This window comes from Capricornis sumatraensis, chromosome 23 (assembly GCF_032405125.1).
Source record: "Capricornis sumatraensis isolate serow.1 chromosome 23, serow.2, whole genome shotgun sequence".
NCBI lineage: Eukaryota > Metazoa > Chordata > Mammalia > Artiodactyla > Bovidae > Capricornis > Capricornis sumatraensis.
Window position 1 is genome coordinate 15603005 of NC_091091.1, and position 27356 is coordinate 15630360.

The 27356-nt window shown below is 44.5% G+C and overlaps 1 protein-coding gene across 2 annotated transcripts in view; it reads right to left on the minus strand.

The window, feature by feature from the left end:
- The window catches only part of MYOF (myoferlin), a 175426-nt gene extending 152618 nt beyond the window's left edge, over positions 1-22808 (minus strand). For both annotated transcript variants that reach the window (XM_068961267.1, XM_068961266.1), the window contains exon 1: positions 22711-22808. In XM_068961267.1, coding sequence (XP_068817368.1) covers positions 22711-22798 — 88 coding nt within the window. In that variant the 5' untranslated portion in view covers positions 22799-22808. The remainder of the gene's footprint in view (positions 1-22710) is intronic.
- Between the last annotated feature and the right edge of the window lie 4548 nt (positions 22809-27356).

Consider the following 27356-nt stretch of genomic DNA (forward strand, 5'->3'; position numbering starts at 1 on the left):
AAAGGAGCGTGTCCCTCACTGCCCCTTTCAAAAGAACAAGCAACACCTGGGGCAAGCACCTAGGAAGGTCAGTCAGATGACTAGGACACAGGTAAAATAGGCAAGGGATGTGCAGAGAGCAAGGGAACAGCCATCTTGAGTGGCCTGTCCATACATCTGCCCCACAAATTTCAATCTTGCTGACTCTACAAATGCATGAGCCCTCTCCCTGCCCTCTCTCTGCCTCTGCCTCTTTCTCCATTTGTATATACATATATACTATTGGTTCCAGAGAAATGGGACCAACTGGTAACACCAAGTGGGCATGGAAGTAACAACATTACAATGGTAACGGATTTTACATACTTCAAAACCATACATCTCAATGATCCTAACAACCCTGCAAGGAGAAAGCAGGTATTAGTCCAGCTTTTCTGACTGGACTTTCAAATCAGGGAACTCTCCATTTCTCTGAGCTGTTATCAGGGAGACATAAGGTTCAATCACTAAACTCAGAGTCCCTCTTCGATGAACTAGGGAATTTAGACGAGAGGAGCTCTAAGTTTCCACCAGGTTCAATAGAACATGAGTTTTATGAAGTCCCCCCAAGTCCTGACTGATTAGACTGCTGCCTCTTACTGAGATAGCCCCAGGAGAAGTGGGGGTGCTATTTACAAAGCTTCCACATGTAACTCAGCTCTTTGGTGAAAGTATTAGTCACTCAGTCATGTTCGGCCCTAGGAGAAGGCAATGGCACCCCATTCCAGTACTCTTGCCTGGAAAATCCCACGGACGGAGGAGCCTGGTAGGCTGCTGTCCATGGGGTCACTAAGAGTCGGACATGACTGAGCAACTTCACTTTCACTTTTCAGTTTCATGCATTGGAGAAGGAAATGGCAACCCACTCCAGTGTTCTTGCCTGGAGAATCCCAGGGACGGTGGAGCCGGATGGGCTGCCGTCTATGGGGTCGCACAGAGTCGGACACGACTGAAGCGACTTAGCAGCAGCAGCATGTTCGGCCAGGCTCCTTTGTCCATGGAATTTTCCAGCCAAGAATACTGGAGTGGGTAGCCATTCCCTTCTCCAAGGATCTTCTAGATCCAGAGATCGAACCCGTGGGCAGACTGCATTGTGGGGAGTCTGCATTCTGCATTGTGGGCAGACTCTTTACTGTCTGAGCCACCAGGGAAGCCCCAGCTCTTTGGTAGGCAAAGTAGACCAGCCATTCATCTAAACTTGGCTTCTCATTCAGAAATACTTCTGCACCTTCCCTTGGTCCTTAATTATGCCCCCTTTGTTTTGAGAAATATTCACATACACAAAGGCATCCACTATTTGGCCTAAAATTTCAGACTCTCCTTGCCTCCAAGCCTTTCCACACATGGTTAACAATTATTAAGTGCTGTGAACTAGTCCCTGTTCCCAGCGCTTCCCATGACTGTCTCATTTAATCTTCACACCAACCGTAAGAGGCAAGTTCTATTATGATCATCTCTAGCTACTGAGGAAGAAACCAAGACACAGAGAGGGTAAGCCACTTCTCAGAGGTGACACAGCTAATGAGTGTCAGAGCAAGGATTCAAACTCTAGAAGATAAAGACACAAAGCAATTTCCAAAATTGGAGGATTAAGATCAGACAGTGACTCCCTAAAGGCTGGGACTGTATGTTATTAATATTACTATCCCCCCTGCCAGAGTCATTTCTCCATGATCTGAGTGAGCTGGACTTGATAAGCTCATGTGAGCCTTACGACTCAAGTTGCTTTAGAGATTAAGAGAATAAATACAAAGTGCTCAACACAGAAGCCAGCACAGGGTAAGCACTGAGCCACCAGGAACTATTATGTTTCTTCTTCTCACAGCACCCAAGCAGCACTCCTTGCAGACTCCAGAGGGTTTCCCAGGTATGGAGCCCTCCCTGGAGGTCAGGGCCCCAGTGACTAAAGCAAGTGGCCTGGGCACAGCCCTGGAGGAGCAATTCTGCCACATGGCTCGGTTCCAGGCCTCGGAGGCCTGCCAGAGGCAGCTGGCATGTGGGTAGTGCTCTTCCCTGGCAGTGAGCCTGACAGCTACCAGCCGCTGAAAGAACTCCACAAGAATCAGGAGCAGAGAAAGCTCGGGGAAGGGCCAACAGGAGGCTCCTCTGCCCTGCGGATCTTAGGGACTCAGGGGAGCACAGAGACAGGGGGCCCATCCCAGCTGAACTGGCTGAAGGAGCATCTCGGTTTCCCAACCCTGGCTGCACTACTGTAGATGTTGCTAAACGAGTTCTAGGAGAAAGGCGTTTTGGCCAAACGGCACCTGCAACACAAAGTGAGGCCATTTTGTATATTTCTGAGAGTGTCACTGATATCTCTGCTGATAAAAGGAAAGCCCAGACAGAAAAGCAGGCTGCTCCACTTTCTGCACCCAGTGCCCCAGTGGCCTTTGGAGCTGCCCTTTCAGGTACACAAACTCTTGGATCAAAGTCAAATCCTGAAGGGAGTTGCGGTGAAGCCAAGCAGAGAATCTGCTTCCTAAAAGCTGACCCTGGGGTGTGGTCCGGCCCTGGCAACTGTCCGGGCTGCAGACAGATGGAGCCCAGGTGGGCCAGGCACCCGGATCAGCTGTCTCAGTGGAGAACTGAGCCACTTGCCTCTTTGGTTTCTTCGTTTGTGTATGAGAATCCTTTCTGTGCTGGGCACTTTAAGGTGCCTATCAAATCCTATCTAGTGCCTACACAGTCCTACCAAATCCTCTGAGGGAGTGTCGGGCTGCACCCCACAGGCCTACCAGGCTTGTGCTTGCCCAGCTTCAAGACTGAAGAAAGAGCCCAGGGTCAACAATAGAGACCGTTGATGGTTTAACAGATGGGGGAGCTTACATATCCGCAGTAAGGTCCTGGAGCGACACCCCACTACGCGCCATGCACAGTGGGTAGAGCCGGCACAGCCTTCCCTCCTAGGGGTGAGGAGGGGAGGGTACCAGTTATAGGGGGATTGACAGTAGGTGGGCTCATTAGTTACCAGGGAAACCAGCAGAAAGGCATGCCCCCTGCACAACCCTTACAATCTTGGTCTGCCCCTCTTTGGCAAAATCCCTGGGGTCAGGTATGTAGAGGGCACTGCAACCAAACACCACAAATACAGACAGGTCACCACTGGTTTTCACATTAGAGGAAAAGAATCCAATCTCATGAACAGGCTCAGAGGTATGTTAATGGGGAAATACGTCATAGGCTATACATTTTATCACTTATATCCAATTTTCAGGGCTTCCCTGGTGGCTCAGCGGTAAAGACTTTGCCCACCGGTGCAGGAGACGTAGGTTCGATCCCTGGGTCAGGAAGATTCCCCTGGAGAAGGAAATGGCAACCCACTCTAGTATTCTTGCCTGGGAAATCCCACGCTCAGGAGCCTGGTGGACTACAGTGGATACAAGAGAGTCAGACACGACTTGGTGACCAAACAATAACAACCACCCAATTGTCACACAAACATTGTACCTGTGCTTTTATTTTTTTAATATTTATGTTGCTGTGTGAGGTCTTAGTTGCAATACGTGAATTCTCCGTTTCCACATATGCGATCTAGTTCCTTGACCAAGGATGGAACCCGGGCCCCCTGCATTAGGGGACCACCAGGGAAGTCCTACCTGTGCTTTTAGCAACAAACTTGCAGTGTTAACACTTCATAAGTAGCTATACTGTGGCAATTTCACTAGATAATTTTCTTCACAACCAGAACATCAGGGCAAAAATACAGCTAGCACAATAACTTTCATAAATACAGACCTCAATTAACAGAACTAGAATTTAACATTCACTGATACAGAATTTTACTCTCTTTAAAATTACCCTCCACCAAACATAATCTAATCAAGACTAATTTGTTTGCAAAACAAGTCTGGTCAATTGACCACAGCAGCTCCTCCAAGGAGCGTCAGACTGAATTCCCAAAAGGCCTCTCAGGGCCAGGAAAGCCACGCCAAAGACCTGCTATCAGGCTCCATCTCAGCGGAGTTCTCTGTTCTAGAGGTCTCCAAGATATTGAGATTCCTGCACACCACAGGAGAGTCTTTCCCATTCACCTGCTAAGGCTGCTCAGAATCCAAGAGTCTCCAATTTCTGGCAGAACCAGGCAGAGAGAAAAGAAAACTGATTCAATTCTACCCACAGGTGTAGTTTAAAATTGTTTTAAGTCATAACTAACTTAAAGGGAAGGGCTTCCCTCTACCTGGAAAACACAGATCAAAACCAGTAACATTCCAGACAAAACCCATACACATTATAACCATATTCACCAGTTTACCAATCCTTTTGTTAACTTCTATGAAGCCATCAGGTTTTCTATTAGAATCCTTTAATTTTTTACACAGTTCAGCAGTATGATCTGAAATTTATTAGAGGCCTATATCTGTCAAAACATCCTATGAATCTTCTTGAAGACAAGCACTTTTGCAAAAGCATCAAGTAAAACAATAACTATCTATAAATGACAAAAAAGTAAAAAGGCACAGTTAAACACCTGATCACAATGTAATTCATAAGGAAACAGTTACAAGAGTTAAGACTGATTATAATCTTAACCCTTGAAAACCTCAGTTTTTGGCAAAAACCAAGAAGTAATTGTGCATTTTCCTGATTGAAAAACTTAATGCTTCGGTCCCCCTCTTGTAAGCAGACAAAAGTAGATAAACTTAGACCTGCCTGGCAAGTAATGTCCCAATATTTTATCCTATTTGAAATGACCCATGAACACTCATCTTTCAACTTTAGTTTCAAGTCTAAAATCTTCAAGTCACTAAAATCTGGAGAGACTATTTCAGATAGACATTCTCAAAGTATAATTATTTCTACAGAATTTACCTAAAAGTTCTTTTTACTCCTTTACTCTTTAAGATCGCATAAGATTAAAGTTCCAGAGAGGCCAGATAGATAATTGACATATAAAAGGCACATGAGGAATACCAGTTCCTTCTAGAAAGCTGACTTAACCAATTACCAAAGCCTCCCTTTGATACAACAGCAGTCATGAGAGACCATTTTTCTACAGATCTCTTGGCAGCCCCCATTCACCAGGGACAGCCCCCCGGGTCTCCTCATACCAGTGGATAGCCACCTCAGAATTTCCCCATAACTTCTGGGATGCCCCCCTCAACTGTTGGGCCCCAAATGCTGGTGGATGACGCCCACACCTTTCCATTCCCTGTCCTGTATTTCCCAACATCTCGGCACTCACGGGAGTTTCCTCAGTCTCCTGGCTGCTCTGCCAATTGTTGGGCCGAACCCTGCAAGCCCACAAAGCCTATTGCTTGCCCAGCTTCAAGACTGAAGAAACAGCCCAGAGTCAACAACAGAGACATCAGTGGTTTAATGAACCAGGGAGCGCACACGTCTGAAGTAAGGTCCTGGAGCAACACCCCACCATGTGCAGCAGAATATGGCAGCAGCGTTGACTCCCAGGGCTGGAATTGAGGCCAGGTGGGCTCATGAGTTACCAGGGAAACCACAGAGGGGCATGCCCCTCACAGTCCCTTTGATAAGAACAATCACCAACTGGGACCTAGGGCCAGTAGTAGGATGGTCAGTTGTGAGCATGGGGTACAGGTGAAGCAGGAACTGGTTGGGCAGGGGATGTGCAGAGAGCAAGAGAACAGCCATCTTGAGTGGCCTGACCATACACTCACCCTTACAAACCCTGCACAACCCTTACAATCTTTGTTTGCCCCTCTTCAGTGATATCTCTGGGGTCGGGTATGTAGAGGGCACTGCAACCAGATACCACAGATACGATACAGACAGCCACTGTGGTTTTCAGTAAAGATGGCTGTTGTCTTGCTCTCTGACCATCCCCTGCTTCACCTGTATCTTACTCACCTGACTGACCTTCCTAGGTACTTGCCCCAGGCTCTAGTTAACCACTGTCCTTATCAAACGGGCAATGAGAGATGTGGCCTTCTAGGTTTCCCTGGTAACTAATAAGCCCACATGACATCAATTCCTCTATAACTGGTAAGTTCCCCTCCCTCTCCCAGCTCCTGGAGCAAAGACTGCCAACACATCCAGGCATCTGCTGCACAAGGTGAGTGTTGCTCCAGGACCTGGCTTCAGACTCCCTTCTCCATTAAACCACTTATGTCTCTGTTGCTGACTCTGGGGTCTGTCTTCAACCTTGAAGCTGGGCAAGGCCTGTGGGTGTGGTCAACAGCGAGGTGCTAATTTCTCCATTTTGCAGATGAGACTGAGGTTCAGGGATGTTAACTCAGGATCATACAACTACTAAGTGAGAGAGCTCAGCTTCAGCCCCAAGCCTGTCTCATTTCCAAACCTGTGCTCTTCACCACCACCTCAGGCTGAGGGTGCAGGTGACCTGCCACATTTTCACCACTTACCAGCTGATGACCTTGGGCACTGACTCCAACTCTCTATACCTAGATTTCCTCATTCATAAACATTGGGACCTAATGCCCAAAAGAAATGGGTACCAAATTTGGGGGCTCATAATATGCCAGGGATTCTTCAAAGGGCTCTGTATGTCACCTGTTGCTATTATTATCCTTATTTATGCCCGGTAGCACAATACAATTGAGGAGCTTCTCCAGGCTCACCTGCCAGTAAGAAATCCAGAATATCCATGCAGGTGTTCTGGCTCCTAAGACTCTTAACCTCTCACACCTCTGCCTGGCATGTTTCTGAGACATAATTTGCTAGTCAATTAAGCCTGGTGCTCTGCAGATTCACTTTGGACCCTGCTTGAGGAGATAGGCATTCCAAGAGTTTCAGAGGGCTTCCCCGGTGGCTCAGTGGTAAAGAATCCACCTGCCAGTGCAGGAGATGTAAGAGAGTGGGTTCAATCTCTGGGTGGGAAAGATCCCCTGGAGAAGGAAATGACAACCCACTCCAGTATTCTTGACTGGAGAATTCCATGGACAGAGGAGCCTGGTGAGCTACAGCCCAGTTCAGTTCAGTCGCTCAGTTGTGTCTGACTCTGTGACCCCCAAGGACCGCAGCACGCCAGGCCTCCCTGTCCATCACCAACTCCAGGAGTTTACCCAAGAGCTACAGTCCATGGGGTGGCAAAAGTGTCAGACAGGATTTAGTGACTAAAACAAAGATTTAAAATGGTTTCAAAAGGGCTCCTCAAGGCCTCAGTGTTCTGCAGAGGGGGATGTAAAAGGCCTCTTTGCAGGGCTGCACTGAGGATCAAAGGAGAGAGAATGAAAGTGTTGGGACACAGGGGACATGCCTCTGTATAGGATTAGAGTCAGAATCATAAACATGGATCCATGCCCTCTGGGCTTCTGACTCCAAGAAACTGTTATCAAGAGAAAATTGTCACAGAAAAGAATTTTGAAAATAAGCACAAAGCTCTGAATCAAAATCTTGCTAACTCCATCCTTACTCTTCTGGGCAATAATTTTAGCTGAATTATGATGCTCAGCCTCAGGTCTTGGTGTTCCATAATTAATCATCTCTTTAAATGAGACTTGTGCCATTGCCAGCAGTTTTGATCCACTGCACCCAGCCCTCCTTTCCATGTTGAGAATGGCTGTGGCCCCTAAGCTCTCGAGCCAGCCAGGCTGATCAGCTGCTGCAGGTATGAGGGAGAGCTGGGAATCGGGGGTGTCCGTGGGTGGCTGCTTGGTAGTGGGAGGGGCTGGAGGGTAGAAACGCAAGAGAGATGCCAAGCACAAAGAAAACCAGACACCCACAATGCAGTGGGAAGGCGCCTGGGCAAAAGAGTCTTGGGTCTGGTTTCTGGTCCTTGCCTCTTCCTGGTCACCCCGCTTTGGCCACTCTTGTCCTCCCTGAGACTCAAGGTCCTCATCTGTGAAAGGAGTATAAACAATCACGTCCTGGACACCTGCTAGAGTTGCTATGAAGAACAATCACGAGTAAGCCCGAGAAAAGGCTCTACACTGTAAGCACCCTAGGAGCAAGATCCTTCCTCAGGCCATGTCACACCTGGAGGCCATCATAATGTGTCCAGCACACTGGGACAAACTGGAGGTTATCTGGGGCCTGGACAAGGCCTCTGAAGTCTGAAGTGTCTGGCTCCAAGGAACCACAGCCCCAGGCCCTATCGCTGGTCTGATCGGATGCCCTCAGGGCTGAATTTGCCCAAGGAAACAGAACCTGGATTATCAGGTTTAGGGATCTAAGCCCTTAATCCCCGGTGCACTAGTTACCCCAGGGTAGGTCAAATGCAGGTGTGACCAAAAGCCAGTGTCACCACACAGGAGTGAATGTTACAGCCTCAAGGTGGGTCCCTGTAAGCCAGCCCCACCTCAAACCTAGCGTGCGGTCTCGAACAAGGCCACTTATTCTCCCCAACACTTGGGCTCTTCAGTTATAAAATGAGGGATTTCAAATTTTTTTTTTTGGTGAGAAATAAATGAATGCATCTGCGTGAAGCTTTAGTGCAATGTTTCCTAGCTGGTCATCAATATAATCTGCAGAAATAATGCTTCCTTTCCAGGAGATTAAACTTCTTTAACTCCAAATCCACTGAACTCTTCCTGGACCTACAGCTAGACTATAAGCTGCATGCATGCGCGGCCAAGTCTGGCTTGTTTCCCATCCAGCTTGCAGTGCTGAGACCACAGCCTGGCAAAGTACTCTTGACCAAGATTTGCTGAATGAGTTTATGCTTAAGAGGAGCAGTGGGAAGAAACAGAAGGGAAAAAGAGGATGGAGAGAGACAGGGACTGCCCAGGCAGTGAATTCCAACAAGGAGGAGAGGTAACCACAAGGAACATGTTTTTCCTTTTTTTAAATAATGAAAGAGAGATAAGGGAAGGGATTAAAAAGAAAAAAAACATGTTATCCTATTGCAATGATAAGATGATGAAAATAAAAATCCAGAAAACTAAGGTAATGAAAAGTGGAAACTCACCCTGCCATTCATGTACGAGGATCTTACTATTTTATATAAGAGTTGTGGTCTCCACTAATAAAATGGCTCCCACTTGACTCTCAGAGGAACTGATTCACTGAGAAGTTATGTTAGCTCTGAGCTTCTGAGTCACAGCACAGTCCTAAAGGATTAAGTACCCTGTGGAAACTCACCACAGGAGGGCCGGGTTTTGTTTTTTCTTGTTTTTAAAGTTCTTTTGTTCTTGGTACACAGTCTTCCTCTCTTAGACTGAGTTCAGATGACCTGGCAGACAAAACAACTCAATTTGCTCAGAGGAGGGAGGGAGGATCATAATTTGACTCGGATATTTAAGGCACACATTGTGTTTTTTCTCTGTAACTACAATGACCTCCAAGAAGACACACTGGAGGCTTTGGAATCAGAGTCCAGGGCTGAATTCTAAACTGTCTCTGCCTCAGTTTCCTCATGGGTAAAATGAAGATCATAATAATACCTCGTTGCTACTGTTGTTCAGTTGCTAAGTCATGTCTGACTCTTTGTGACTCCATGGACTGCAGCACACCAGGCTTCTCTGTTCTTGGCTGTTTCCCAGAGTTTGCTAAAACTCATGTTCATTGAGTCAGTGATGCCATCCAGCCACCTCATCCTCTGTTGCCCTCTTCTCTTCCTGCCCTCAATCTTTCCCAGCATCGGGGTCTCTTCCAATGAATTGCCTCTTCGGATTGGGTGGCCAAAGTACTGGAGCTTCAGCTTCAGCATCAGTCCTTCCAATGAATATTCAGGGTTGATTTCCTTTAGGATTGGCTGATATCCTTGCAATCCAAGGGACTCTCAAGAGTCCTCTCCAGCACCACAGTCGAAAAGCATCAGTTCTTCAGTGTTTAGCCTTTTTTATGGTCCAATTCTCACATCCGTACATGACTACTGGAAAAAACCATAGCTTTGACTATACATAGACCTTTGTCGGCAAAGTGATGTTTCTGCTTTTTATGGCAACCCGCTCCAGTACTCTTGCCTGGAAAATCCCATGGACAGAGGAGCCTGGTAGGTTACAGTCCATGGGGTTGCAAAGAGTTGGACATGAGTGAGCGACTTCACAGGTTCATCATAGCTTTCCTTGCAAGTAGTAAGCGTCTTTTAATTTCATGGCTGCAGTCACAACACACAGTGAACTTGGGGCCCAAGAAAATAAAATCTGTTGCTGCTTCCACTTTTCCCCCTTCTATTTAACATGAAGTCATGGGACCAGATGCCATAATCTTAGTTTTTGAATGCTGAGTTTTAAGCCAGCTTTTTCACTTGTATCTTTCACCTTCATCAAGAGACTTTTTAATTCCTCTTCATTTCCTGCCACTAAAATGGTGTTATCTGCATATCTGAGGCTGTTGTCATTTCTTCCAGAAATCTTGACTCCAGCTTGTGACTCATCCAACCTGGCGTTTCACAAGATGTACTATTCTGCATATAAGTTAAATAAGCAGGGTGACAATATACAGCCTTGTTGTACTCCTTTCCCAGTTTTGAACCAGTCAGTTGTTCCATGTTCAGTTCTAACTGTTGCTTCTTGACCTGCATACAGGTTTCTCAGGAGACAGGTAAGATGGCCTAGTATGCCCATCTCTTTAAGAATCTTCCACAGTTTGTTGTGATCCACACAGTCAAAGGTTTTAGCACAGTCAATGAAGCAGAAGTAGATGTTTTTCTGGAATTCCCTTGCTTTCCCTATGATCCAACAGATGTTGGCAATTTGATCTCTGGTTCCTCTGCCTTTTCTAAATCCAGCTTGTACATCTGGAAGTTCTTGGTTCACATACTGTTGAAGCCTAGCTTGAAGGATTTTGAGCATTATCTCACTAGGATGTGATATGAGGACAATTGTGTTTGAACATTCTTTGGCATTGCCCTTTTTTGGGACTGGAATGATAACTGACTTTTTCAGTCTGTAGCCACAGCTGAGTTTTCCAAATTTGCTGGCACACTGAGTGCAGCACTTTCACAGCATCATCTTTTAGGATATGAAATAGCTCAGCTGGAATCCCATCACCTCCACGAGCTTTGTTCATACTATTGCTTCCTAAGGCCCACTTGACTTCACACTCTAGGATGTCTGGTTCTATGTGATACTTCCTGAAAACGATGTGAAGATGAAATTGGATAATACACAGAGGTCTGAGCACAGAGTGAGAATTTAGTAAAGGGTGGTGGTGGAGTAATTGGTTGTTATCCACCATGCCAACATCTCCAGAAGGCCTAAGCAGCAACCAATACTTAAAGCACTTCTTACATGTTTTCTCTTTTGTAATTATTTTCCGAGTTTTGGACTATTATCCTCTCCATTTTACATCTGAGACAACTGAGGTAAGAGATGCTGGGAACAGTGAGTGGGAGGACATGGTGAACTCTTAGCCACAGAGGCTGTTCTGTTCTCTGTGCTGTCCAACAGAGTTGTCAACAACCTCATGTATCCATGAATATTTGAATGAAATAATATTAGCAGTTCAGTTCATGAAGTCACACTGACCACATTTCAGTGATCACTATCCGCACGTGTCTCTCATGGCTCTGTTAGAGACGGCAGATCTTGGACATCACCACTATCATAGAAGGTACTATTGGACAGCAATGCTCTCAACAATCAAGCACACAGTAGGCACACAAAGAAGTGTCTGCCAAATGAAGTAAAGAACATTTAGTAAAATGATCTGTTTTATTCTCACCATAACGACTAGCTGTTCTGACAAAATATGAACCCCAACTAGACCTCTCTTCTAGGTTGTAGCTTTGCCTCCTAAATGGAGAACAGGCAATTCTCTGGCAGTCCAGTGGTTAAGACTCAGAGCTTTCACTGCTAAGGGCCTAGGTTCAATCCCTGGTTGGGGAACTCAGATCCTATAAGCGGCACAGCCAGAAATTAATTAATTAATTTAATTAAAGGAGAGCAAACAGGTTCTGCCTCAACTGTCTTCATTTAATTTGAAAACATATTATTTAGTCTCTAACCTAGCCTACTAATTTTTCACTTCGCAATGTGCAAAGGAAACAAAACTTCAGGAGGCAAGATGACACTAAACATCTATTTTCAGTCCAGGTACCTTAAATACTCATTTGACTTTCATAACCTTCAGGGGTAGGTCTTATAACCACTTCACAGCTAGGAAAACTGAGATTCAGAGAGGTTTCTTGCCATTGATTAGACCAAAGCCCTAATATCAAGGTCAGAGGTAGGCTAGGACTCCCCTGCCTTCCATTTTCCTTTGAGATGCAGCTTTCAGTTCAGTTCAGTTCAGTTGCTCAGTCGTGTCCAACTCTTTGCAACCCCATGAACTGCAGCATGCCAGGCCTCCCTGTCCATCACCATCTCCCGGAGTTCACTCAAACTCACGTCCATCGAGTCGGTGATGCCATCCAGCCATCTCATCCTCGGTCACCCCCTTCTCCTCCTGCCCCCAATCCCTCCCAGTATCAGAGTCTTTTCCAGTGAGTCAACTCTTCTCATGAGGTGGCCAAAGTACTGGAGTTTCAGCTTCAGCATCATTCCTTCCAAAGAAATCCCAGGGCTGATCTCCTTCAGAGTGGACTGGTTGGATCTCCTTGTAGTCCAAGGGACTCTCAAGAGTCTTCTCCAACACCACAGTTCAAAAGCATCAATTCTTTGGCACTCAGCTTTCTTCACAGCCCAACTCTCACATCCATACATGACCACAGGAAAAACCATAGCCTTGACTAGACGGACCTCAGTCGGCAAAGTAATGTCTCTGGTTTTGAATATACTATCTAGGTTGGTCATAACTTTTCTTCCAAGGAGTAAGCATCTTTTAATTTCATGGCTGCAGTCACCATCTGCAGTGATTTTGGAGCCCAAAAAAATAAAGTCTGACACTGCTTAATGGATCCCAAATAGCATGTGGAAACTCTGAAGGACTACACACTCAAGATCAGTTTTGTAGTTTGTGGGCACAGGGATCTGGTATCATTTGTTCCTATCTGGTTCCCCTGGCTTGTGAGATCCTAAACTGAATGACTGAAGGGAGGAGCCAGAATCATGCCTTCAACACCACTAATTGGTCATCTACTATCTGCCAGGCAGTGAGCAAGGTGTTGAAGAAAGAGACATGGCCCCTGTGCTCAAGAAGCTTCTATTCTGATGGAGGAAGCAGACAGAAATCAAATAAGCCCGTAAATACATAACTGCATATTCCACTAAGTGCCACGAAGGAGTGTAGAATGTTAGGGGAGAGGACTACAGGCACCTGATCTGGGGCTACTCTGACATCCTATGATGTGCTGGAGGGAGAAGCTGGGGGCCCTCTGGTTCCAGCCTTGCCCTGGGGAGTCCAGGCCAACTGGGAGACCTGGCACTGTGGGGAACCAAGGCTCTTTCCCACTGGCCTTCTGCTCTGCTATGGCTGCCAGCACAACCTTAGCTACCCAGACCTCACAAGACCAGGGCCCCACTGGTCAAGAGGCCACCAGGCCCTTGAGCTGTTGCTGGGCCCCGACAGGCAGGTTTCTGGTCACAGGAGGGCTGCCTCGTGGCTGGCCACTAACGCTGCAGAAACACTGTGAGTTAATAAGGCAGGTATGAGCTGACAATCCAAGTCAACAGAGAGTTGCTAAGAATCTATTGTTCACACCCATTAGGATGACTACTATCCCCAAACAAACAAACCACAGAAACAAACAAACAACAAAAAAAAAAACACAGAAAATACCAAATGGTGTTAAAAATGTGAAGATGGAACCCTTTTAGTACTATTTGTGGGAATGTAATGGTGATTGCAGCCATGAAATTAAAGGACGCTTACTCCTTGGAAGAAAAGTTATGACCAACCTAGATAGTATATTCAAAAGCAGAGACATTACTTTGCCGACTAAGGTCCGTCTAGTCAAGGCTATGGTTTTTCCTGTGGTCATGTATGGATGTGAGAGTTGGACTATGAAGAAGGCTGAGCGCCAAAGAATTGATGCTTTTGAACTGTGGTGTTGGAGAAGACCCTTGAGAGTCCCTTGGACTGCAAGGAGATCGACCCTGGGATTTCTTTGGAAGGAATGATGCTAAAGCTGAAACTCCAGTACTTTGGCCACCTCATGTGAAGAGTTGACTCATTGGAAAAGACTCTGATGCTGGGAGGGACTGGGGGCAGGAGGAGAAGGGGACGACCGAGGATGAGATGGCTGGATGGCATCACGGACTCGATGGATGTGAGTCTGAGTGAACTCCGGGAGATGGTGATGAACAGGGAGGCCTGGCGTGCTGCAATTCATGGGGTCGCAAAGAGTCAGACACGACTGAGCGACTGGACTGAACTGAACTGAAAATAGTACAACCACAATAGAAATCAGCAGGGTGGCCACCTTGAGCAAGTCTGAGTTCCCTGCAATTAAATACCTGCTGACATTCCCAGGTGGCTCAGTGGTAAAGAGTCCACCTGCCAATGCAAAAGACACAGGAGACCTGGGTTCGATCCCTGAGTTGGGAAGACCCCCTGGATAAGGAAATGGCAACCCAGGCCAGTATTCTTGCATGGGCAACCCCATGGACAGAGGAGCCCGGCGGGCCGCAATGCATAGGGTCTCAAAAGAGTCGGACAAGACTTAGGGATTGAGCACTCACACAGACAGGACACCTTACCCCTTAGATGGTGGAACAACTGAGGCCTGAGAGAAGGACCTTACGTGAGACCACAGTTCAGTTTGGTTGAGGAGATACTCCTCATCTGACTTTTGGAAGAATAACAAAATGTGTCTTTGCGATCGCTTTCCATTTCTGTGCTTTTCTTCTACCTCTGTGGACCTCCCTCTCCAGTCTCAGGTAGGTAAAGCCCTCAGGTTGGCCTCTGACAGAGCTGCCCCACCTAGCCGTGCAGGCCTGCACAGGCTGAGCACTCCCTAACCCTAATCCTATTTCACAGAAAAGAGTGAGAAAGCATGGTCCAACTAGCCTGCCCAGTGCAGTTTTCTTATTAATTTAATTCAGTTGGGCTGCTTCCTTAGTACTGTTCACATTAGTTTCTTCCTTCTCATTCTAGCCATGAAATGAGCTCCCTGTGTCTTAGAAAGAAGCACTTGTCTCAACTAATACACCCCTTAATTAGTCTTGATGTTGTTCAGTCACTTAGTGACATGCAACTCTTTGCGATCCCATGGACTGCCGCATGCCAGGCTTCCCTGTCCCTCACCATCTCCCAGAGTTTGCTGAAGCTCATGTCCATTGAGTCAGTGATGCCATCCAACCATTTCATCCTCTGTCACCCGCTTCTCCTCCTTCCCTCAATCTTTCTTATACCTGACTAGAACTAAAACACCCACAATGCTACCTAGGGCTCCCAACTGGTTTACGAGTAAAAGACAACCCCAATCACACCAATTACTCCTTAGTCAACCTCATCCCAAAGGACAGGGGCTCCCTGGCCTTTTCTGACATTGGTCCAAACCTGGAATGTCTTTCTTTTCATTATTTCTGTCATCCTTTAAGTTCAACTCAAGGACACGGTCTCCATGAGGATTTCCACTCTTTCATCTGCTCTTGCATTATAACCTTTGCATGTCTATTCTGGTTTGTAACTCATTCTTGTATTCCAACCAGCTGGTTCCCTAGACACAGAAGACAAACCATGTGATATGTATTTTTCTAGACTTAATTTCTGTTATACGGTCTGGCACATTTTAGGGCTCCATAAAAGTAAACGTTATCAAATAGGGAAGGAAGTTTAGGAATTCCCATGTGCAGTTTTATATATGTATTCATTTAACACTCAAACATCCCTGCAAGGTAGGAGGTATAATAACTCCTAGTTGAACTATAATAACTCTGCAGCTGAAGGTTTTAATTCATTAGCTCATGAGCACTTAGAAAGAGGTGAAAATTGGAATGCTCATTCCTAAGCCTCCCTGGCTCCAAAGCCCAGGGTTTTTGCATCCTCATGTCTAATAAGCTTTTATCCTAATGCTCAAGGCCAAGTTTGCTGATAAAGCTTAAATGTCTAAGCAGATGTTTCTAAGAGAAAACTCTGCTCAGAGTCTCTCAAAGCACACCCCCTACTCAACAGAACAGCTGTTCAATAGGAATTACAAAGTGAAGTAATCACTGCCATAATATGGCAGACACATTCTGCCTTACAGACCACTGAACGTTTCGTACACAAATTTTCAACATAAAACTGGCAGCTTCACATTTTCCCAGCCAGAATCAAGGAAGCAAAAAGTAGTATGATACTGATTTGCCCTTGGGTAGCAGGTGCTAGGGACTCGGTGTTCAGAAATAATGTATGAAGTGGCCCTTTGCCAAGCCTAATCCACAAAGCACCTGAGAGAATAATAAATGTAATTCTTCCTGAAAGAAGAGAGAATGGTGGACTTCTGACCATTTCAAGACCAGGAATTAATGACTTTATTGTCTTACATCTCCTGCCGGGGCACTGTTTCCAGGGTCAATCTTTAAGACGTATATTCAACATCCGTGCTATGATAGAGCGGCAGAGGACGTAAAAACCCCATGACTTCTTTTTTTCTTTTTAATCATTTATTTATTTCTTTCTGACCTTACTGGGTCTCTGTTGCTGCTCTGGCTTTTCTCCAGTTGTGGGGAGGGGGTGCTACTCTCTGGCTGCAGTGCTTGGGCTTCTCATCGCAGTGGCTTCTCCTGTTGCAAAGCACAGGCTCTAGGGTGCCCAAGCTCAGCAGCTGTGGCTCCTAGGCCCCAGAGCACAGGCTCAGCAGTTGGGCTGCATGGGCTTAATTGCTCCTCAGCATGTGGAATCTTCCCAGACCAGGGATCAAACCCATGTCTCATCCATTGGCAGGTGGGTTCTCTACCCCTGAGCCACCAGGGCATCCCCCGCCTCCTGCGTCATGCCTCCGAGGCAGAGCCAGATCCCATGGGGATGGAGAGACCCACCAGTAAACCCCAACCAATCAAAGGCCAGCACCCCTGGACACCTTAAGGGCATACACTTAAGATTTGTTGTGCAGGAGGAAAACAAGTCACACTGATTTGTTTTTCAAAGGCAATTGTGGTTTTGTTCCCTGGTGGCTCAGAGGGTAAAGCATTTGCCTGCAATGCAGGAAACCCAGGTTCAATTCCTGGGTTAGGAAGATCCCCTGGAGAAGAAGATAGCAACCCACTCCAGTATTCTTGCCTGGAAAATCCCATGGGTGGAGAAGCCTGTTAGGCTGCAGTCTATGGGGTCGCAAAGAGTCAGACACGACTGAGTGACTTCACTTCACTTCACTTCACTTCAAATAACTGAGAGTCTATAAAATATGCCTTTGGAAAGTGTACTTTTCAGAGTTTCCATGTCTTGATAAGGTGGGGCTACTTTCCACAGATAGTGAGTCTCCAAACCCTGTTCTCCCAGAAGTGATGGGGATGATTCAGTACCTTGAACAGTTTTGCTTCCCAGAGTGTTTCGTAAAAGCAACGCAGTAGTTCTGTCAGAGTACCAATGTGGCCTGCTTGTCAGTTTGTGCCAGTGGGAATCTTTGACTAGCCCTACAGTATGGTCTTCCCTGGTAGCTCAACTGGTATAGAATCTGCCTGCAATGCAGGAGACCCCAGTTGATTCCTGGGTCGGGAAGATCCCCTGGAGAAGGGATAGGCTACCCATTCCAGTATTCTTGGGCTTCCCTGGTGGCTCAGATGGTAAAGAATCTGCCCACAATGTGGGAGACCTAGGTTCGATCCCTAGCTTGGGAAGATCCCCTAGAGGAGGGCATGAGGCAACCCACTCCAGTATTTGCCTGAAGAATCCTCATGGACAGAGGAGCCTGGCGGGTTACAGTCCATGGGGTCTCAAAGAGCTGGACACGACTGAGCAACTAAGCACGCACAGCACAGTATAGTCTGGGTAAACCAGGTCACCGTGTGGGCCACTCACTAGGTACCTTCACAGATGACAGTGAATGAGACTCACTGGATCTTTCTCCCATCATACTTCACCATTCTTAATTGGAATTTCCTAGCTTTTCCCTTTACTTAAAATATCACTTTCCTAACTCAACTTTTTTTTTTCAAATTTTCAAGTAGCTAAGTAGTGTTTGCTAAAAATAGAGAATTCTCTATTGCATAAATCACAATCTTTGGGGAATTTCACAAATCTACTTCCTTTCAGATAAGCCACCAGAGGCCCATTTTTCAAAAGAGGAAAAAGGGATTCTCAGAGAGGTTAAGTGGTTTCCTCAAGACTACAAAGTTGATAAGCTCAATGCAGGGGGTACCCTAGAAATACCAGGATTTCAGTCTCAAAACATGTCCAGATGAAATAACAAACATCTGGAAAAATAAGCAATAACATGACAATTCTTTAGTGACATCTAGACTAAGCAGTAGCTATTCCACAGAGACCCCAAAGAGCTACACAAGACCAGAAGTGAGAAAATTCTGGCTGATGGAATGGACGTGATAAGGACAAATGAGATAACTGTTAGTAGTTGCTACAACTATGCTCTTTGGGAGTCAAATGTTGAATATGGACATAATGTTGCCACACTGTAAAAGTACAATATAAAAGTGTGCAAGAAAATTTCCTTCCAACCAATCTTTTCAAGAGATTTGACACAGAGGCAGGAGACTAGCCAAATGGAAGTCATCGGCAATAGTCAACAAGACTGCCTTTAAAAGAAAAGAAACGCACACATATACATACACAGAGATATACACACATACAAACACCAGGGAATCTGTCTTTCAGAAATGTTCACTTTTACAAGGAGGTCCACTATAAGGATCCATTGCAGCCTCCTTGCTAACAGGGAGTAGCTACTTATGACTTTTAGCAAAAAATTACAACTTTTTAGCAAACTTACACGGAGAAAGCAATGGCAACCCACTCCAGTACTCTTGCCTGGAAAATCCCATGGACGGAGGAGCCTGGTAGGCTGCAGTCCATGGGGTCACGAAGAGTCAGACACCACTGAGCGACTTCACTTTCACTTTTCACTTTCCTGCACTGGAGAAGGAAATGGCAACCCACTGCAGTGTTCTTGCCTGGAGAATCTTAGGGACGGCAGAGCCTGGTGGGCTGCCCTCTATGGGGTCGTGCAGAGTCAGACATGACTGAAGCGACTTAGCAGCAGCAGTAGCAGCAAACTTACAACTCTTTAGCAAAAAATCAGAAAGGATTCATATCAAACTATTCAGAGTAGTTACCCCTAGGTAGCAAGACTGGAGAGAAAGGAGGGACGTGGTGAGAACTGTCACTTTTTAGTTGTATAATCTCCTTTGGATTGTTAGTCGGTTTTGTTTCTACATGCATATATTTTTTAATTAAAAATCTTTAATATTAAACAAACTTTTTTGATCTGTAATGTTCGGGGGAATCATAAAGTCTAAGCGTTGGAAGAGGCCTCAGAAGTCTGTCTAATCTAATTTCAACTAGATTAGTCTCACAGCCTGGCTGTCTGTGTGAGACTCAAGGGAGAATGGCCACCACAGACTGACAAGCACTCTGCTCTTCCGATCCAGAGTTGGCTTGCAGAACCCAGTGCACCCTAAGAATGTGAAAACTCTCTCCTTTTGCACTGCTAAGTATCCATGACATCCACACCACAGGGACTTCAGGAATCCTCAGATCCTGCTGGTTCATACAAGGTCCTGACTTCAGCCTCAGAAGGGGAATGAACATGAGAGACTGAAGTCAACTCTAAGCCAGTCGGCTGTCAGTACAGCATGTTCCCAGCTAAAGTCTACAGGGGGGCTCAGTGTCTACACAGCCATCACCATTAACACTCCCAGCACTTAGCCATTCTGCCTACAGTCCTACAGCTTGAAAAGAGAAGTGCTGATTACTGCCAGATCTTGCTGTTTCATGCACTCAAGAGGCAAAACTATACACTCAGTAAACTCAGGGGCTTTCTTGGGTGCTGTCTTGAACCTGTTAGGGCTTTTCACATCTTACTCTCCTCATTTCTCACTCACGCCACCCCATGAAGCACATCTGGTTTTGCTCCATTCCAGCTGATGGATTTATGGTGATATCAGTATCCTCAATTCTGTCAGAACGGAATGTTACTCAATCTTACTTACCCAGTGCTCAAAATTGGAAGGCACACCTAGAAAGGGTTTGCTATCACCAATATCTTAAATGATTGGAATAGACTGAAAGCAAGAAAAATCCCATAGTCATTATTATATCTGCTTTAGTGCCTAAAGCAATGCCTTTCATACCCTGCTCAGAGCAGTTATTCAATACATGGAACTGTAAAATTATAGAACCTTAAAACTGAAAGAAATCTCAAGATCAGTTCCCATGATTCCACAACGAAGAAATTTGAGACCTGGCTGGTTAAATCCGGATCATCAGCTATTCTATCAACATTAGCCAGAGTCCAGATACTCCTACGCGGGAGCTGAGTTGTTTCTTCCATTAGGTTGCTTGTCAGGTGAATAAATGAATGACTTTACCATTCAACTTATACAACCAAAGGAGACTAGAAAAGAGCCTGAAGCTAAATAATCTAGTAAATGTAATAATTTAGATAACCTATATTGGCCCACATTAACTGAAGTTTTCCACTTTCAGTTGAGTGTTTATGTTCACAGCCTTAGGCAGACATAATTTTAGTCATTTAAAATTTTTGACCAATACATACTCCAGACAAATAAGTCAGATTTCAATACAGTGTTACATTCCAGTTCCTTTACAATCTATATGACTTGTCCCATGACGTTACCAGATTGAACCCAACATATTTTTACATGTCTTTACATGTCAATGGTGAAGGAAAAAAACTTTCCATCTTATGTCCCAATTATGTAACTGCTTCAAGAAAAATTTTTTTACAAAGCCACAGTGAGATATCTGTCAGAATGGCTGCTATCCAAAAGGTGAGAAATAAAAAGTGTTGGTGAAAATGTGGAAAAAGGGAACCTTCATACATTGTTGGTGGGGATGTGAACTAGTCCAGTCACTATGAAAAAGACTATAGAGATTCCTCAAAAAATTAAGAATAGAACTGCAACATAATTCAGCTATCCCACTTCTGGCATTTATCTAAAGAATAAACAAACACTAATTTGAAAAGACGTGTGCACCCCTGTGTTCATTGCAGCATTAATTACAATAGCCAAGATATAGAAATAACCTAAGTGCATACCAATGGATGAATGGATAAAGAAGATATGGTATATATAGATATGCAATGGAGTATTACTCAGGAATTTTTTAAAATGGTAAAACCTCACCATTGCAACAACATGGATAGACCTTGAGGGTATTATGCTAAATGAAATACATCAAACAGAGAAAGACAAATATTAACACCATATGATTTCACTCATATGCAAAATTATAAAAAACAAATGAACAAACCAAATGAAAAAAAAACAAAGAAAACCCAAAACACGTAGATATAGAGAACAGAGTAGCAGTTACCAGGAGGGGAGGGGAGGGGAGGAAGGCAAAATGTGTAACGGGGATCAACTGTGTAATGAAGAATGGAAATTAAATATTTGGTGGTAAGCATGCTGCAGTACATACAGAAGTAGAAATAGGATATTATATAAAACATAAAATGTTGCAAATCAATGTAACTGCAATAAAAATACATTTGAAAATAAAAAAAGAAAAAGATTTTTTAAAAGAACACATGCAGGGGAACCCTGATGTAACATAAGTACGTGATACTCACTAACCAGATTCTTAACTATGTTGTACATTAAGAATCCAACTTTTGTTTCCCAAATCTTTTTTAACTAACCAATCATTTGGCAGCTTTGGGTTTCATTTCTCTGCTCATCTCAGAGGCGGAGATTTCAGAAGAGGAACAGAGATAAAATGGACAAAAGAAAGAAAAAAGGCACAGGTTACTCAGAAACTGGAAGGGAGAAGTAGTGAGAGAGAAACGTGCGGAGGTTTGATCAGGATCCACACACCCATCAAGGCTCCCACTTTTTCTGCCCTCCTCTCTCACTCCCTTTCATTTTTCCTGCCAAGGAGTGAACTGGCAATCTTACCAATGACCTTGGACAAACAGAACCGGCTAAAGCTCCTAAATTCAGCTTTAGACACATCACTCTAGCCCAAACTGGAATGACCTACCATGGCTGAGAGTGTGCCATCCCTCCAACCACTGCTGTCCCCCTCCATTGCAATTAAATGTCAAGAAATATCACCTGTCGGAATTACAACAAGCCTTTTAAAGATGATCTAGTCTACACCCGCCTCATTTGTTTTGCAAAAGAGAAAACTGACATCCAGAGATTTCTAAGTCACTAGAGCAAGTCCAAACTAGATGCCTAAACTGCAAATTTGCATTGTTCAGAGCTCTTTCCTCTAGGAGCAGTTTAAAAGCAACGGAACAAAAAATAAATAAATAAAAGCGACGGAACACACAAAAAACACCATAACTTTGGAGAAATGAAGAACAACTACACAGAGGCACAAAACAACATGAAACAAACCAAAACAATACCTTTACTCCACCTCCCAGAAGCCCAGTGACAATAAAAGCAGCAAAGGGCTGTTTTACCAAGTAATGATACTTCAAACAACTTAATTGTGCTTTTTCCTCCTTTATCCATTTCTCACAGGCAGAGGCAATAAAAATGTATCCAAGACTACTGAAACTCTTAATCTGGACCAACACAGAACTATTTTTTTTCCCAGAACATTTTGATACTTGAAAGTTGGTACATGGTTTACTCCAAGGGCTATTAGAATTCAAACATCCGGTCATCCAATGAGCCTCAAAGCCCTGCGGAAAATCAAATGCCTTCCACAGGAATCGGTCCTCTCCCCTGACCTGTACAGGTAACAAATTCCAGCTATAGCCCCAGAGGATTTGATCAATCGCAGACTTTCAGAGAATGTGTAGACCCAAGAAACTAACATTCCAAAGCAGGACTGGAGAAAAAGAAGCAAACTTGACCTTACCTTTAAAAATAACAGAAACAATAGGATCCGGTTTCCCAAATTTCGTCTTAGGGATATTGCTGGCAGATTCCACAATCACTCGAAGCATGGCTCTCAATGGACAGAAGGCAAACTTCAGCAACGAAGTTAAGGAGCCTAGGGCTCTGGATCCCGGCCGCGCTGCCCGGGAGAGAAGGCGAGGGATGACTCGTCCAGCGAAGAGGGAAGGAGGAGAGGCAATGGGTGGGTCCCTGACGGATTATTTACTGAAGGCTACGTGTAAACTGATATCCAAACGCCCAAGTCTCCGCAGCTCTGCAGGCACCCGCTTAAGAATTCGGGAAATGTGGAAGTGAAAAGGACAAAAGCCAGCTAAAAATTAATTGTGGGCAACAAATGAAACTGGAGCTAACAAATGTAGACAGGTCAGAAGACTACTAAAACGCTGCTGCTAATAAGTGACAATACTCGAAGCCCAAGTAATTGGTTTTCTGTTACCCCTTGCATTCTTTTCTGATCGTCCTGGAGTTTTAAAACTTGACTTAGTCAGTAAAAGAAAAAAGATTTTTTTAACTTTTTCGGTTTCTTTTCTCCTGCTGTTGAGCACACTCACTCAGCAGTAACTTATAGAAGAAATTGTTTTGAATCAGTTAAAGGGTGCCCCCTATCGTATGGCAGAAAAATGAATGAGTTATTTCAAGCAAACTCAATCCTGAGGTCCTAATAGGGGTTTACAAAATTGGTGTCCTGGAGGCTGATCCTTTTTAGTTGCAAAAGAGTTCTCCATAGACCTTCTTTTAAAATCCTTAAGAGGTGATAGCTGGCGAGCTAAATTTTCCTGGCCCATCAGAAGCTGCTAGTAGTGTTCAGTGAAAATGGAGAATTGACTCTCCATTCTTCAGGGTCTAAACCCCAGCAGTGTCTTCCTTTTCTTTGTTAGAGGGAAAAAAAAAACATTTGATGAGACTTGTTAAAGTGGCCCAGGAAGATTTCATTCAAGGGGAGGGGACTACTACCCTGGAATCTTTCAGTGTAAGAGAGAGCTTGGGCTCATATCAGAATAGGGCATGGACAAGGGGGAATTGGGGCTTCCTGGTGGCTCAGACAGTAAAGAACTGCCTGCTGTGCAGGAGACCTGGTTTGATCCCTGGGTCAGGTAGATTCCCCCTGGAGAAGGGAATGGCAACCCACTCCAGTATTCTTGTCTGTAGAATTCCATGTACAGAGGAGCCTGGCAGGCTGTACTCCATGGAGTCGCAAAGAGTCAGACAGGACTGAGTGACTCACACTTTCACTTTCAAGAGGGAATTAAAAGCCAATGAGCAGGCTGGGGTGGGGGGTGGGGTGACAAGAAGGTGGGTGGCACTCAGTGGATGGAAATTACTAGAAGAAAACATCAGAGATAAAGGGAATTCTGGTTTAACTGACCTAACAGTATTCTTACTGAACACAAGTCAGGGTGATGAGACATCACCTGGGGGTGATGGAGAATGAGAAACCCCAGAAGATGCAGAAAGTTGATCAGACATGGAGAGAGGGGCATTCTGGTTAAACTGACTCAGCAAGGTTCTTGTTAAAACTAGATTTTATAAGGAAGTACACAGACGGGTGTGACTAAAGTTTGGTCAAGGAAAGAAGTCTTTATGGCCTAAGGGTGTGTTGGGTGGTATAGCCTGGTGATTAAGATCACTAGAGGGGGCCTGTTGATAGTCAGCCAGACCTGAATGTGGATCCCTGCTTAGTCACTCTTGAACTATGTCACAAACCCTCTCTTTTGCAGTTATCTGTAAAATGGAGATTGTCACCAAGGTCTTACTGTGGGACCTGGCAAAAAGCAAGCAGTAAGTTCCACACGTCAGCAAGCAGAAATTTATGCTTATTCAAAGCATTTCTGTTAATGCAAGTTGGGTTTAAGTCAGGATTTCATTGTGTTTCAGAAGAAAAGGCTAAAATAAAACTGAGTGGAAAAAAAACAGAGGACTTCCTTTTGCTTTTGAATATACCATCAAGAAGACCCATCTGTAAGCAAACACGTCAAGTACATGGAATAAGTACAATTTACCTACACGAATTCTTCTGTCTGAGTAAATTTCTCAACTGCTTATACAAAGAACCAGGGAATCCGGGACTTCCATGAAAGGAAGTTAAGACCAAGACCAGCAGTTAAGACCAAGATCACACATAACTCAAGGCCAAAAAAAAAAAAAAAAGAACCAATGAACCCAATGTCATATACATTATTTAGTGGACACATAAATTAAATACCTATTTTAGTGGACTATAGACGACATTATGTTTAATTGGGGCTTGTTTCTATTTATCCTTTGTTGCTTTATATTTTTTTTGGCAGATCTTGTGTGTTTTTAAATTAATTTATTTTAGTTGGAGGATGTGAAGTCAAGTGGGCCTTAGAAAGCATCACTACAAACAAAGCTAGTGCAGGTGATGGAATTCCAGTTGAGCTATTTCAAATCTTAAAAGATGATGCTGTGAAAGTGCTGCACTCAACGTGCCAGCAAATTTGGAAAACTCAGCAGTGGCCACAGGACTGGAAAAGGTCAGTTTTCATTCCAATCCCAAAGAAAGGCAATGTCAAAGAATGCTCAAACTACTGCACAATTCCACTCATCTCACACACTAGTAAAGTAATGCTCAAAATTCTCCAAGCCAGGCTTCAGCAATATGTGAACCGTGAACTTCCTGATGTTCAAGCTGGTTTTAGAAAAGGCAGAGGAACCAGAGATCAAATTGCCAACATCCACTGGATCATGGAAAAAGCAAGAGAGTTACAGAAAAAACATCTATTTCTGCTTTATTGACTATGCCAAAGCCTTTGACTGTGTGGATCACAATAAACTGTGGAAAATTCTGAAAGAGATGGGAATACCAGACCACCTGACCTGCCCTTTGAGAAACCTGTATACAGGTCAGGAAGCAACAGTTAGAACTGGACATGAAACAACAGACTGGTTCCAAATAGGAAAAGGAGTATGTCAAGGCTGTCTATTGTCACCCTACTTATTTAACTTATATGCAGAGTACATCATGAGAAATGCTGGGCTGGAAGAAGCACAAGCTGAAATCAAGATTCCTGGGAGAAATCTCAATAACCTCAGATATGCAGATGACACCACCCTTATGGCAGAAAGTGAAGAGGAACTGAAGAGCTTCTTGATGAAAATGAAAGAGGAGAGTGAAAAAGTTGGCTTAAAGCTCAACATTCAGAAAACTAAGATCATGGCATCTGGTCCCATCATTTCATGGCAAATAGATGGGGAAAAGTGGCTAACTTTGTTTTGGGGGGCTCCAAAATCACTGCAGATGGTGATTGCAGCCATGAAATTAAAAGATGCTTACTCCTTGGAAGAAAAGTTATGACCAAACTAGATAGCATATTAAAAAACAGAGTCATTACTTTGCCAACAAAGGTCTGTCTAGTCAAGGCTATGGTTTTTCCGGTAGTCATGTATGGATGTGAGAGTTGGACTGTGAAGAAAGCTGAGCACCGAAGAACTGATGCTTTGAACTGTGGTGTTGGAGAAGACTCGAGAGTTTCTTGGACTGCAAAGAGATCCAACCAGTCCCTTCTGAAGGAGATCAGCCCTGGGTGTTCATTGGAAAGATTGATGCTAAAGCTGAAGCTCCAGTACTTTGGCCACCTCATGTGAAGAGTCGACTCATTGGAAAAAACTCTGATGCTGGAAGGGATTGGGGGCAGGAGGAGAAGGGGACAACCGAGGATGAGATGGCTGGATGGCATCACTGACTTGATGGACGTGAGTCTGAGTGAACTCCAGGAGTCGGTGATGGACAGGGAGGCCTGGTGTGCTGTGATTCATGGGGTCGCAAAGAGTCGGACACGACTGAGCGACTGAACTGACTGAGTTGAAGGATAATTGCTTCACAATATTGTGGTGGTTTTTGCCATACATCAACATGAATCAGCCATGAGTGCACATGTGTCCCCCCATCCTGAACCCCCATTCCACCTCCCTTCCCACTCCATCCTTCTGTGTTGTCCCGGAGCACTGGTTTTGAGTGCCCTGCTTCATGCATCTGATTTGCACTGGCCATCTCTCTTACATATGGTAATACACATGTTTCAGTGCTCATCTCTCAAATCATCCCACCCTTGCCTTCTCCCACAGAATCCCAAAGTCTGTTTTTTACATCTGTGTCTCTTTTGCCTTGCTTATAGGATCATTGTTACCATCTTTCTAAATTCCATATATATGCATTAATGTACTGTATTGGTGTTTCTCTTTCTGATTTACTTCACTTTGTATAATAGGCTGCAGTTTCATCCACCTCATTAGAACTAACTCAAACGCATTCTTTTTTTGTGAAATATATTTACAGAAAAATGCATACAACATAAATGTGACAGTTTAACAAACAAACATCCAGGTCCAGAGAGAGAACATTACCAGAACTTTGGAAGCTCCTCACATGACCCATATGTCACACACACCACTCTTGCCCATAGGTAGCCTCTATTCTGATGTTTACGGTAATAATTTCTGTGCTTTTCTTTATGGTTTTTAATCCCCCCAAATAGTTTAGATTTGCTTGATTATGATCATATGAGTTATTTTATATATCACAAACTTTATATACATACATATTTATACCTATGTGTGTATACATGCATACACACATTCACACGG